The sequence below is a fragment of the Vicugna pacos genome, chromosome 11, assembly GCF_048564905.1.
Source record: "Vicugna pacos chromosome 11, VicPac4, whole genome shotgun sequence".
In the NCBI taxonomy this organism is placed as follows: domain Eukaryota; kingdom Metazoa; phylum Chordata; class Mammalia; order Artiodactyla; family Camelidae; genus Vicugna; species Vicugna pacos.
The window spans coordinates 67,442,789-67,458,198 of NC_132997.1; the positions used below are offsets into that span (position 1 = coordinate 67,442,789).

Sequence of the window (15,410 nt, forward strand, 5' to 3'; positions counted from 1 at the left end):
AAAACTCTTGCACAAGTGTACAAAGACATGTGCAAGGACACTTATTACAACACTGTTTATAATAGTAAAAATTTAAAGCAACTTATTGTCCATCAATGGTGAAATGGACAAACTATGGTATGGTCATAAAATGGAAGAGTGCATAGCAGTGAAAGTGGATGAATTATACCTATGTATATTGACAGGGAAAATATCAAACATTTACCACAGAAGGGGGAAAATTTCCAAATGACTACATACAAATTCATACTACTTAATACGTGATGTGATTACATATTCATTTTTTGTAACATTTGTAAATGACATTATTTGTTTTTTTTCATTTGTTTTTTTTTTTTTTCACTTTTTAACCTCCTTCTCCCATTTCTCCCATGCCCCAATCTCCTGCCTCTGGCAACCACTAATCTGTTCTCTGTATTTGTGAACTTGATTGTTGTTTTTTTATTCCACATATAAGAGAGTTCATATGGTATTTTTCTTTCTCTGGCTTATTTCACTTGAAGTCCATCCATGTTGTTGCAAATGGCAAGATTTTATTCTTTTTAGGGCTGAATAATATTCCATTATATATATATGGAATATATATATTCATTCACTGATGAACACTTAGGTTGTTTCCATATCTTAGTTACTGTAAATAATGCTGCTATGAACATGGGGGTACACATATCTTTTCAAATTAGTATTTTTAATTCCTAAAAAAATTTTTCTAATTCAACAAATTTTAATTCTTAAAAAAAATTGAGCCAAAGTTTTAAGCTTTGTTAAGATGTTTTCTTTATATTAGGGCTATTACTATTTTTACTGTAAATCATTTATAGGTGCTTTTTTTCATAATGGTATGTAAACTTTTAGTTTTGTTTTCTAAGAGTTTTGAATATTTATCTAAAGTTTCTTCTTTTAGGGAAAGGTGTATATTAGTTTGTATTTGCCCCTTTAGTCCATCTAGAAATTATTGCAATATATGGTATAAGAATAGAATCACATTTAATTCTTTCTCCTTTTTTTCCTTCTTTTTTTAACCAAATAGTCAATTTTCCTCAAATCATTTTTAAATAATTCTTTCTTTCTCATTGTTTTTGTAATGCTCCCTTTATCACATTACATGCTTTTCTAGCTATTATTTCCATTGACTTGTGTCAATTCTAGAATCCATAGTGAAACTGCTTTACCGATCTAATTTTATGATACATCTTAACAGCTGATAAGTTCAATGCTTATGACCTGCTTGCTCATAAACTTATTAGTTACTTTTGCCTGTTAAATTTTTTCCAGATGAACTTTAGAACTATTTTTTCATATTAAAAAAATCCCATTGTGATTATGTTTAATATATAAATTAATTTGAGGAAAATGGAAAAATTCATAGTATTCCATAGTCCCCTTCAGGGACATGGTATATATTTCTACTTATTCAAAACTTTTAGAATATCATTAAAATTTTGAAAATGTTTCCGTGTATAAATTCTGGATCTATCTTCCTAGAGATATTCCTTTGTATTCTGTTGTTTGTTAATAAAAATATATACAAGATATATTTGCATTGATTATGGCATACAGAAAAGTCATTGATTTTTGAGCATTTATAATTCAGCCTCTCTGGCAGTGACTGGAAATGTCTTATTAATTCTGAGTTAGTTCACCTGAGTTTTCTAGGAGTATAATCATATTGACAGAAATAAGTAACAATTTTGCCTTTCTTTCCCAATGTCCACATCCCCTAAATATGGTCCATGCCTTAAAGCCGTCTCTAGAAACTTCAAAGCATTGATGCAAGGATCTTTGACGTCTTCCCAATTGAATGTAGATGACTCAAGTCATTTGTTCTCAGTTGTGATGGTTGTTAAGGTTTTAAAATAGCCTTCATCTCTCTAAGAGAGTAGCTCCCTTTTATGAGTTTACCATAGGTTTTATCAGTAATATATGTTAATTTTATAACACAATTTTTAGCATCTATTGAAATAATTGTAAAGTTTTTATTATTGTAAATATTAATATGGTTTATTAAATGAATAGATTTCCTGATTATGGGCACATTCTTTTAGCTTTTTCCTATAATATAGAGCTAATTTGCCAAAGTGCTGTTCACCCTGGATGGTACATTTTTCTCAGTGAAGTGACACTTGCCTGTTTTTGTTTTCTCCACAATGGCCTCTGTCTCATTAACAGTTTATTTTCTGACCATCTTTTGGTTCTTGGTTTATACCTCAGTAAAAATTTTATAAGCATTAAAGCTGGTATACAAAAACTATCAGTTGAACTTATTTAAGTCAAACTTATTTGAAAACAAGAACACAAAAACCCTGACCTGATACAAATCCCCCAGAAACGTTCTCATTTTGGGAAAGGCTCTGGGATCCTTCATAAATGCCTAAGCTGAGAGAATCAGAGCATTTTCCTTGGGAGCAGTACTTTTGTAAACACTACCCACAAGTTAGCCTTTTATGCTTGTTAGCTGGGTGAAATAGTTACAAGTGGGTCCCCAACAAGGAAGCCTAGGAACAGACACTGGACACTTAACAGCATTAGGAGTATTGACTTGCTGAGTTAAGAGACTGTGAAAGGAGCTCAGCCTTGTGTAGAGCAAAGGAAGAGGGTATTGACAATATCTGAGATGTTGGTCCCTGGTCTCTCCCTGAAGAGGATTACTGGATACTAGTGGAGTCAGACTTGTCAACTTTAATTTAATTCTAATCAAAAGAATACCAAGAAACCAGCCAATAGACCCTGATTACATGCTGTTGGTAGGTGATAAATCACAGTGCAGAACACACTGCCACAGGAGCTGTGCTGATTGTTCGCACAGGGAAAGCATCGCTGGCCTCCCCTCTCTGACTCTGGCACGCACGTGCACACACAAGCACCAACTACGCAGAGATGGCCCATTCTAAGTCTTGCATTTCTAGGATTGTTTCTTTTGGGTTTGTTAGGATGTAATGCTCATTTTCCCTTAAGCTTTTCCTTCTTTCAATTATTTAATCATTCAACAGAAATATATTTAGGGTCTACCATGCAACTTGCTCTGTGCTATGTTTGGGGGACACACATGATTCCTGTCTTCATGGAACTTACTTAAATATTCACAAGTAAAACCAGAAAGCTTTGTCATTTTCATTTTTTGGTACCTTGTCAGATTTCATAAACTGTTAGTTTTTCATTTCTTTTGCTGTATCTTTTAATTACATAATATAGCCTCCTAATTAATTGCTGATGATTGGAATGTTCTTGAATTATTCATTCAATAAGTGACAGGCACTATTCTGGATACTGGGGATTCCAAAGTGAAGAAAAAAAAGACAAAAACTTTTGTCTCCATGGAGCTTACAACATTCTAAAGAAATCCTGATTCTAAGGCTTTGCAAGATTCATTCAACTTTAATATGCCAGGCATACCACAGGCACTTAAAAAAAAAAAAAGTGAACCGAGCATTTTAGAAAGACAGCAGTGCAGAAGTTGAGGCAAAAAAAGGATTTCCAGTTAATAGAAATTCACTTAACCTCCCTCTCCACATAATTCAATTATCCAGTTTTAATACATTTCAAAATATATGAGTCCAGCTTTTCAGATAGAGCACTGTGAAACAGATGCACCGGGCTTCTTTAGTCTGGTGTTTTTTGTTCAAGTTTTTGGCTTCATGGGCAGAAACCTTTAAATACGAGGCAAGATGATGATAAGTGAAGTACAAGTGTTTATTAGGTGGTTTTAAACAGTAGAGCAGCTCTCCCACATTTCCCCACTCTCCAGATAAGGACTTCTCAAGTAATGGGAGGCAGCATAAAGCAGGGACTTTCTGAGATCACCTAGTGACTGAATAGAAACTACTCAGGGAGAATGTAGGTACCATGGAATTATCTCCACTACTGAGGATAAGGTTGGTACATTTTTCTTCTAGGGGATAATTCTGTATCAGCAATGTTTTCCTTTGGCACTTAAGAAATACTAATTAGTTGAATCCATTTACTCACGGGATCAACAGATGTTTACAGAGCGCCTCCTTTGTGCCAGGCCCTGCTTTCGTAGGTCTCACAGTTTTGGTGGCAAGGAGATGTTGAACAGGTTAGTACACGTGTGATCAGTATCACAAGAGCGAGGAGACAAGATTGGCTGGGGAAGACCAAGATGCTCTGCAAGGTATGTTAAGGAGCACAGCGGTAAAACATAAAGCATAGATTCATTCATTCATTCATTCAATTCACTCAAGAGTCAATAAGAACTTCTGAGGAAAAACGACTCTAAATGAAGCCAAACTTACAGTGATACTTGAATACAGTCCCCGATGAGTTTTACAAGTAAGGAACTGGCTCCCTAGCTAGGTTTAAAGGTACATATGGATGGAGCGATAGTTATGAGAGCGAATTATTTATCTAAGTCATATGTCACTAATAATAATAGTAATAACAACAGCTAACATTTATTATTTTCTCTGGGCAGAGCACAATGCTAAACACATTATATATGACATTCTGTAACACTCAGAATAACCCTAAGGAAGGTAAAATTAGTATCCCCATTCTATACAGGCAGCTCCTGAGGCTCAGAGACAAGAAACTGGTTCAAGATTACACATCTAGAAAGTGGTGGGTTCAGAATGTCGTAGAATTTACCAGGAGTTGAGCTTTTAAAAACGAAGGCCAGGGACAGGAAATGAATCTGCATACTTAGCCAAACATGTTAAGAATGTGAAATAACTCACTCCCAGTTTTCACAGTATTTCAGAGATTAAGTAAATAATCTTCAGCAGAATCCCATCCAAGCGTGCGATTTTTTGCATTCAGCACACAAACTTGGCTAAGGAAAAGACACCGTTCGTGGCAGAGAATGCTTCTATTTTATATTATCCCTACTCCTGGTAATGACCTTAGTAGGTTCATGATAGTTCATGGTTTCCTTTCAAGGATCACTTTATTTTATTGAAGTACAGCTGTCTTAAAATGTTGAGCAGCATAGCGATTCAGTTAAACACATATATTTTTTTCATATTCTTTTTCATTATAGGTTAATTCAAGCTATTGAATATAGTTCCCTTTGCTATACGATCGAGGGTCACTTGAGAGCAAACCCCCCTTTTCCCCAAGCACGTGTCTACTTACCAACTATAACAGGGAAAGAGAAAACAGCCCACAGCTGGTCTCAGGTAGACCTTATTATTCTGTCTCATGAAGGTTCTGAAGGAGCCTGGAGCTTTTAACCATCTGAGTTTCACCATCATTTAACAGATGAACAAACCCTCTACTCTCCCAAGTGAAACTATGAAACTGCAGAGGAAACTGGCCTTCACAGGGGCCTCAGAGGCACCAGGAGGATCTACTTACACTTCTCCTTCTCTTTCTTCCTCCCCTTCACCATCAGCACCATGAGCACTATCATTTATGAAGCGCTTACTACGTGTCCAGCACTCTGCTAAGGTTTTACGTGTATTTAACCCTCACAACAGTCTTTTGGGGTAGCCACCATTGACTCATTTTTCAATGACGAAGGCGGCTGTGAAGTTCTTTAACTTCAAGGTCACACAATGAGGAGCAAAAGTCTGGATTAAAACACAGATCTTTTGAACTCCAGAGACTGTGCTCTTAGTACTGCCTGCCTTAAAGGATTTACAATGGGGCACAGGATCAAGGAACAATGGACCAGATGTGTGGACATAAGATAACCCTGTATTTACATAAAGCAATAGGGTCGAGATTCAGAAGTTCTTAATCTGAGGTCCATAGACCCCTGAGTGTTAAAAAAGATTTTGGAGGGTTTGTAACTGTCCCCCCCCCACCTCCCACTGCCATCAAATAGGAGTCAGCAAGTTTTTCCTTAAACAACCAGGTAGAAACTATCTTAGGCTTTGTAGGCTGTATGGTCTCTGTCCCAAACACTCATCTCTAATGTTGCGGAGCAAAAGCAGCCATAGATGATCCATTAACAGGTGGGCAAGGCCATGTTCCGATAAAACTTTATTTACAAAAACAGACAGCTAGCCAGCCTGCTCTAAACTGGTATGCAAATTCCATATGCATATGTGCACAGGTATTTTGTTGTTGCTATTAGGAGAAATCTTACGCCTTCTTTCTCCTTAGTAGGCTCATTTGATGGATTCTGCTATGAACTCTTAAGCGGACTATAATTACTATCTGTTAAGAAAGAAACACAGGACCACTTTAACCTTCCCCAGCTTATCTTGCCACATGATGCTGCCTGATGTAGGACTAAGCTGCTGCTGGGTTTGCAGAAGCATTCTCCTTTTCCCAGAGACCACATTCTGTGTCTTACTGAGCCTTCTCTACAGAAAGTACTCACTTGTCCTGAGCACGCTGATACACAGTTTAGAGTTCGGGAGTCAGCCAGATCTGCCCACAGTGTGGGCAGGTGAGGAGGGCAAGGAGGTTGCCAAATGTGTTTTCCTGACAGATCTCTGCTTCTGTTTGGAGACCCTCTCTCTCCCAGGGAAACGTGGTTCTTTGTCTTAGGATTCCCAGCTTCATGAGGTAGAGCATCGTATTTACTGTCTGCAGTTACACCAGCATGTAACTTTACCCTGCCTCCCACTCCAAGGGACTTGTCTTCCCCTAACTAGCATCTTTAGGTGGAGATGGCTAATCATCCTAGAAAGCCTGGCACCATGATTTACATGTATTTTTTAGGTTATTAGCTTTGAGATCCCTGAAAGCAACAGATGGTTCTAAACGCCTGCATTACTTTTGACAAATCAAAATAATGACTGTCCAATCAACTTGAATAAAAAGCAGCATTGACTGCTTTAGATTTTAGGAAAAAAGAGAGAGACTAAACCACAAAATTACAAATGCTATGAATCATAAAGTGATTGCATTTATATTCCAGATTTCTGAGAATGGAGAACTGGACACAGGGTAAGAAGCGGGAGGAAAAAATGAGGAGGGGGGTAAGAAAGGGGAGAAACTGACAGAGGAGAGGAAAATGAACCAAAGGGGCTGAAGAGACAAAGAGGAGTACAGCAGGAAAGGCTGAATGCAGAGGGAGCCTGTCTACCAACCAACTACTGCTGGGTTGAAATTCAGTGGGATGCATTAGGATGCAGCCATTTCTCACAGCAAGTGCCCCCCAGAGAAGGAAATAAACCAGCAAATGAAAATAACAGGAACATAAATCATTAGGCACTACTTACAGAGACTTTACTCCATAGTAGACTCCTGTATATATCACATCAGGATTAGTGTTAGCTCTCTGAAATGCAACATCAATAAGAGGACCACATGGTGCTGACTGTACCTCCAACTAATATTTCAGCTCAGCTTTAATTATCATGTTCATCTGGCAGCAGCACGGTGCCCTGTAAGTAGAAATGGGTCATAGGAGGCCTGCCTGAGTTCTTGTTCTGCACATGGTTATGTGACCTTGGCTGGCCAATCTCTGTGCCTCAGTTTCTTCATTTGTCAAATGTGAATAAGAACTCTCTGCTCTGTTTATTTCACAAGGGTGTAAGGAGGATGGAAAGTGGAGATACACACACATATTCGGATGAGAATAAAATACCAGATAAATGTAAAATTGACTCTGTTCTTTTTACTTAACAAGGTAGTGAGTAGGCGGGGGGTGGGGATGGTGGCATTTTCCACAGAAGGCTTGGTGACTCAATGAAGTGTCTTTTTTTCCTTCCGTAATATCTGGTCTGGGATTATTACTGCTTTCTCGGTGCTTTTAGACGTACTTTCCCTCTTCAGAAATGCCAAAGGTGAAAAATACTATTCTGCTACTATAATTCGTCACCCTGGCTGCCTGAGCAAGACGTGCATAGACAGTTTAGTAATTAAGCTTTTCAACACTGCATCATAAAGTTTTATTCCAGCAAAGGCTATATTTATCAGCTAACAAGTATTAAATCACCCCACTGCTCAAGCCGTTTCTCACTTGAATATGCTCTTTTTCAAAACAGAGCAGATTTCCTTGGCTGGCTTGATTAATAAAAGTTCTTGTTGGAAATAGTGTGGCGCTGTGTGGTCCTGTGGGGCTGACATGCATGGGACTTGGCAACTGTTCCAAAAGGTACTGACCCCGATTTCCCAGGGGAGTCGGATGCCTTCGGCCTGGGTCTTTTAGGGCATCCTGGCCATCTGAGTTTCATGACCCTCTGGGATGGCTTCCAGCACGAGATACTCCCACATCCATTTCAATTTCTAAAGAGGAAGGGATAAATGAAAATAGAGAACACAAGCCTTTGAAACATTTTCTTTCCTTATCTGAGCATCAGGGAATTGGTCTGTTCCTCTTAGAGGTGGATCTAAATGTCAAACGAGTTTTCAAAATGATTAAAATAGCTAAGTAAGAATGATCTACACACTAAGCAGGGCTGAGCCTTTTCTCAAATTGCTATAGGCTTCTCTAAGCAGATGCAGGATTATTGGGGAAACACGCTTCGAAGGAATAGATATTAAAAGTCGTCAGTAATGGCTTGGAAGCAGACTTTCTCTAAGTAACCCATCTCACTTTTATAAATCATTTTTTCTCTCTTCTTTGGAGTAGACACAGTCATGGGATGAATATAACACTTTAAAGCTTTAATATAACTTATTTAAAGCTTCAGGATGCTTTCAATCAAATGGCTCCAGAATTACGTTAGTTAAAAGCAAAAGAGTTAATATATTTGAATATATTTTCTACCATATTTTAAGAGTAAAACCAAAATAAAGACAAATGTTAATTAAGAGTAGGCTAAAATGATGAAAGAAATCTCAGTATTTTTCATCATATCATACCTGAGATGACATTAATTTCTCTTCCTTTATCTGCTGTCAAAACTAAATGACATTAACCACATGCAGGCATTTCAGTTTTCCATCAATTGATTACTAATAGGACGCATCTAATAACATTCCACAGAGTCACAAAACCCACTCTGTAGATACATAAGCCAATTCTGCTCAGGCCTGTGCCTGTGTATGTAGGATACTGGGCATGTAAGTGTGAGATTTTAAATACTACCAAGATAAGGAGTCTTCTGTTGAACCTTTCTTAGCTCGAGAGGCTGCAAGAATTTCTTTCCTTTCAAAATGACAAAGCAGAACTCACCATTCTGCTTTTCAAATTAGCAACAGGTAGCTTGTTTGGAAGGCTGGGGATCAATTTCTCTCCAGCCAGCAAGTCATGGGGTTGTCACTGAAGCATGTGGGTGATATGCTGAACCACTAAATTGGCAACTATTGAACTATTTTAAGTGCATCTATTTTCTGGTTCAGTAAAATTTTTTTTGTATTAAATTCATTAAACTGGACACAGTCTAAATGCCACAGCACATACGGAAGAGCACATTCAGGTATCAGCACCAGCCTCAGGAGATAACAGAAGGTAAAGATCAATATAATTTCTTCAGTTTCTATTTAATTTTATCTTTCATTTTTTTTAAGGTTAAAAAGTACTGTGTGACTTGGGGAGTCAAGTTGAACATGGTTATTTTCTGAAAATTTGAAGAGACATTTCTTGGTCAGTCAAGTTGCCCTCCAAACTGCATTCTCAGAGATGATGACATATATGACCTACAATTGAGGATCATTTAATAACTTGGAGGAGAAATGAGAAACAAAAATTACACTCTTGTTACCCACAATCAGGAGGAATCTTGTAGTTCAGCAATTTCAAAAATACTAAATCAAGGACATACTTGAAGATTTATCATGAGGCCTTGATAATGAATATTCTTTATCTGGGACTGAAATTTTCTAAAGGATAATAAAGGTTTTGGAACATGAACTGTTATTTTGATTTGACATAATTTTCGGGGGGAGAGTCACTTGTTATTCCTAAACACTACTTTGCCTCCAACAAGGAGTAGTCATGGCAATTCAGAAAAGTGAAGAAAAGTATAAAGTCCAAGGAGTTTTCATTTTAGCATGAGTTGTAACTATTGAAATTATCAAACTGATTTTATACCCCACACGAAAAAACAAGTAAAGAACAATTTTTCAGTAATTTCTCTCAACAAAATAGAAAACAAAATAATCAATAACAACAAATCGTGAAAACAAAACCCCAACATACCTGTAGAGAATAAGAACACAGGTACTAAATATGGCTCTTCAAAGCTTCCAGAACACATAGGGCAGAAGTGACGCAGCCATCAAAGTTGGACTGAGTAAACCCATCCCCTCCACACACAAGGAAAGGTTTACGATGAAGAGTCATTTGTCCTGGGTAGTTGGCTGCAGCTTTTGTAACCTGCAAATGTAAATAATAAATAAATTAATAAAATAATAAAACAAAGAAAGGATTGCAATTCTGTGCTCTACTGTGATGTCACGTCAATGCCCACATGGGAGAGGTTTCTCCACCTGGAGAAATCAAGATGTTTCACGACAAGCAACAGAAAACAAAGCCAAGACTCCTAAACTCCTCCCCTCTCCAAGTGTTTACAGCGACATTCTTAAATGTTTACATTTTCTGTTATTTGATGAGAGAATCAGAAATGTATTGAACTTCAAACTTACTAAGTCGTAATCTGCTAAATTAGTTGAGAGTACAGGGAATTTTTTCATTGGGCGGAAATGAAATTCATGCAACTGTTCACCAATTATTGAGTACCTGCTATCTGTCAGGCAAGGTGGATACAAAAGAGATTTAAGGGTCGTGTCCTTAAGGAGTTTCCAGTTCAGCACGACTGCTGGTACACAGGAGTCTAAGGCCTTAGACAGACTGAAGGACAAGGTGCTATAAAACACATGGGAGGAGACTCAGCCCAGTACACTGGACAGAGAAAGCTTCAGAGGGGAGGTGATGGGTCATTTCACTTGAGTTCTGTGGGATGCATAGAAGTTTGCTAGTGGAGGAAACAGAAATAGGGCTTTCTAAAGAGAAGGAACAGCACGTGTAAATGCCTACACCTATGGGCTGCTTAGGAATCTGTGTATGTGTGTGCTGGGGCAGGAGGTTGACCAGAGGAAGGGACATGACTGAGAGGCAAGATAAAAAGAGTATAGTGTTTCAAATTTTAAAAATACGAACTTATAAATAAAGGCTATTAAAATGCAGAATTTACTATTTATGAATGAAAAGCAGGAAGAATCAGCTGAAGTCTGGGATTTATTTTATTTTGTATAACTACATTTCTAATATTTGAAATGATGAAAAAAGTAGACAGGTTATTTCCTAGAAAAAAATATTCTCAAAATTACAATGTATGTTGCTAATAAACATTCACAATGAGGAGAATGAGTGGGAGCTGAATGTATTATCTTGGACACTGGGATGGTTTGGGTACTGAAACACTGAAAACTCTCTAAAAAACCAAATTACACAAACCTATTATAAACGCAATCTCACTTGGGACCGCTTTCCTGCACAACTTCAGGGGGCGCCATTCACACAGACAACTGTGGCAGTTCTGGTCTCTCTCATACAGTGTTTTCATGGCGAGTAATAAAGTCCCTAAGGGTTTGCTTGTTTAAAATTCATACCAAAAAAAAAAATCAAGAAATGTAATAAATGTTACTTGGATTATGGAGCTGAGATTTTGGTTCTTGTAAGGCTGAGTTAGTATATGCTTTTATAATTTTTTAAAACCAGAAAAACTTGGTGTAGCTTTTTTAATTTACATGTCATTTTTTTTGCTTTAAAAAAAGAGATAGTACAATTATTTCCTTGTTGAATCTCTAAAGATATGGACCTTTAAAGACCTGTGTCACTCAGATACAAATGCAAGATGTTGAGAGTATCCTCTCACTTTTCTGAAGGTCACTTGATAGCAATATAACCTATCACAGACATAGCAGATCCTCTTTTTAAAAATTAAGCCATAGTTTTAAGTTATTATGCTGAATTGTAATTTCTTTTTTCCCAGCTCTATTGGAGTATAATTGACAAATAAAACTTGTACGTATTTAAGATATACAACCTGCTGTCTTGATCTACATATGCATTGTTAAATACTTGCCATAATCAAAGTAATTATCAAGATCTACTCGTTTAGCAAATTTCAAGTATATAAATACTGTTAACTACAGTCATATTGCTGTACTTTAGATTCCTAGAACTGATTCATACTGCATAACTGAAACTTCGTACCCTTTGACCAACATCTCCCCATTTGCCCCTCCCACTAGTCCCTGGCAATCACCATTCTACTCTGTTTCTATGAATTTGACTATTTCAGATTCCACATGTAAGTGAGATCATGCACGATTTGATCAAGAAGAAAAGATCTTGAAATCTGCAGAAAAGATCTTTGAGTGGCTAAAATGTATAGTATATAGTGCAGACACTGAAGAACAGAATTGAGTGTTCAATCAGAGCTTTAGATGGAATTTTAACAAGCTGAATGATTTGATTTTGTCAGTGAAACACTAAAGGAGAAAGGAAACTGCTAAGTTCCTATATATTAGCGATTTCAGAATGTGACAACTGATAGTCTGAAAGCAAGGGATGCTGTAGAAAGAGTCAAAACCCAGAGAGGGCTGGAAAAAAAGTCCGAGGTCATTTAGGGGAGGGACAAATAACTTTCTGGCTCTTAATAGTCCCCAAGGGTGCCAGCTATTAGTTTTCCTGCAATCATTAACGCTCATGATGATGGCCCGCAATATTCAAGAACCAACTCTAATATGAATAAAGTATATATAATTATTGGTATTTTTAATTGTTCACTGCATATCAAATACTTTACATACACATCCCTCCTAATTCACACAGCAACCTACAAAGCAGTTACTACTGTTCTCATTTTATAGATGAGAAAGCTGAGACTCAGAAACATTGTTACTTGCCCAGGGACAGAAAATCAGTGGTGAAGAAACAGATTCGAATAGAGAAGGCTGACTCTAGAACTCACCCTTCCAGCACCTTCAAAAGCATTTCCAAAGACTTGATTTACGTAAAACAAAACAGATGTTTGATAGTCATCTGGAAAATGCACATAAATGGGATAACTCATTCATGCATATGCATATACATACATACGTGTGTGTGTCTATATATAATTTATATAGACACATATAAATCTCCATTTGTAGTAAAGATTTGATAAATTCCAGCTGACGTCCCCGTATAGATAAACCATGGTACTATTACACATTACACAAGTGTTAAGCAGGAGGTAGCTTAAGGGAAAAAGTTCTGCCCAGGGGTGAGCTGGTAATTTATCGGTGCTGTGTAATTTCATTTGATGAGTGGTAAATGTCAGATGCCAGATCACATGGCTAGAAAACTGGGCCACTGATTAGCCAGTCTGCAGTTTGGATGAAATCAATCTTGCTGCCTTTAGGTGGAATCACCCATTTTGCAATTACCCAAGGAGGAAAATATGAAAACATGAAGGGTGTGTTGGCAAGCTCCTTTACCCATGTGAAGTAGAGAGCTCTGCAGTAGAGAAGCACATAATTGTCAAAGCCACAATCTCTCACAATAATGCAGCCGTTGGCTATGCTTCCAGCCACAGTGAGGAACCACAGCTTCATGACTGTGTTTAAGAGAGATGTCAGGGCTGAAACAACCCCTTGGAAATCCAGGGTGCTTTGCCTACATGTGTGCCTGGAGGGGCCAGAAAGAACTCTCACTGCAGAAGCTGATGCTCCAGGTCGGTAATGTAAAGTTTTCATACACTTAGGTGATGACTGGACTGGACATATAAATTTAAAGCCAAAAAAAAAAAACGGTTTTATATCCAAGCAATTTAAACCTATGTATGTTCTGTGATTTCTCTTCACCTGTGGAATAAAATGCAAATTCCCCAGCCTCACATGGAAGGCTTTTCATAACCAGATCTTACCTCCATCCATGCCTCCTCTCTTGCTGCTTCTCTGTGATTTTTGCCACATGTCCTATCTACATTCAAACCAAGGTTCTCCAAGCACGTCCTTCTTTGTTGTGCTCCTGTGACTTTGAACAAGCCATTCTGCTTGGTGATGTTGTATTGTTCCCTCTCTTCTCTGCCAAGCAAATTGCTCACTCTCAAAAACCAGCACAAATGTCACCTGCTTGGAGGCCTTCTTGCTCTGCCAGGCAGGGTAAGTGCCTTTTCAGCATATTATTTATATCCATTATGTTACTTGCTATTTTGCACTGTAATTATGTCCATGCCTGTCTCCCTTCCTGGACTGCACACTGCTGAAATTGGGGACTGTGATGCACTCATCTTTGTATCCAAGGCTGAAAATGGTGCCTAGCCCACAGTAAGTGTGCAATAAATGTTTATTGAGTTTTTTAAAAAGGACAGAATACTGTACACATACTTCAAATGAAGGTCTTCAGAGGGAACTCAGCTACCCAAAAAGTGTTATGCAGAGACTCTGCAGAGCTGGCAGAAGCTGAAATGGAAGAGCTATTGTACTTAGAAGGCTCTCAGTAATGATAAACAACTCTGTGAACTGCTTTACATGAACGTCTATGATATGTATTCAATTAAATTACATAAACTTGCTGATTCTATAGGTCAGAAATGGTAAAATACTGTCAATTTTATATGATTTAACCTAACAATTTTTTATAACATGAATATTAATTGTAAAAATTCACACCAAAAAGTCCCTTTCGTGTGAGAATGAAATTAAAGATGAAAATAAAGTGGGAGGAAGACAAGTAGGCTAACGGGTATTTCCACAAAATTATAGTTGATAATTAGCAAAAAAAATCAGTGACACATACGACAATGTACATTTTTTCTTCCAAACCTATGGTGACAGCTAAGCTTGTCCTTGGACTGCCAGATTTCTGCCTGCATAGAACTCTCTCATTGGTTTGGCCTACAGAGTGGCCATATTTTAGGGTGGCCAGTTCTAGTTAGCTGTCCAGCCCATGATTTGGTTACTCAAAACCAACCTTTCTGAAATATGGCACGAGGTGATGTTCAAGGGAGCTAGGCAAGAATTAAGGCCTCATAAGTTCTAATCCTAGTTTTGCAACCAACTTGAGAGAACTTAGACAATCTGGGAACAACCAGGTTCTTGCTGCTGCTTGTTATGGATGTAAACGACACAGAATTTCTTCTTTTTTTCTTGATTTTTTTTGGGGGGAGGGGGCGGTAATTAGGTTTCTTTAAGTATTTTTAATTAATTTTTTATTTTACTGTTTAGTGGGGGTACTGGGGATTGAACCCAGAACCTTGCGCGTGCTAAGCACGGGCTCTACCGCTGAGCTGTACCCTCCTCCAATACTGCATTTCACTGACTCAAAGGTACTGTCAGTTGTAAGAGGCACCGGTATTTTACAGACCGATGAGAAAGAAAAATTATGGTGTCAGCATGACACAAAGCTTTATTTTATACTTACTAGAAAGGTTCTTTTAGACTTACCTACATGTAGCTCTTTTGAAAACATAAAAAGGAAATCAGACAGGAATAGGTTGGTTAGCCTTTCCAAAAACTTCTTCACACGCAGAGTCTGACTTCTGTGAGAAACGCTTTCACTCAGAGCTGTCCGTGCCCGCACGCTGCCCCGCACAGCCTGGCCTCCGTGCTGCCCTGAG

General features: G+C 37.9%; 1 protein-coding gene across 2 annotated transcripts in view; it reads right to left on the reverse strand.

Annotated features, from left to right (window-relative positions):
- Positions 1 to 7,775: 7,775 nt before the first annotated feature.
- The window catches only part of RNLS (renalase, FAD dependent amine oxidase), a 247,841-nt gene continuing 240,206 nt past the window's right edge, over positions 7,776 to 15,410 (reverse strand). For both annotated transcript variants that reach the window (XM_072971561.1, XM_072971560.1), the window contains 2 exons: positions 10,001 to 10,177; positions 7,776 to 8,142 (listed from right to left, as the gene is read on the reverse strand). In XM_072971561.1, coding sequence (XP_072827662.1) covers positions 10,025 to 10,177 — 153 coding nt within the window. In that variant the 3' untranslated portion in view covers positions 7,776 to 8,142; positions 10,001 to 10,024. The remainder of the gene's footprint in view (positions 8,143 to 10,000; positions 10,178 to 15,410) is intronic.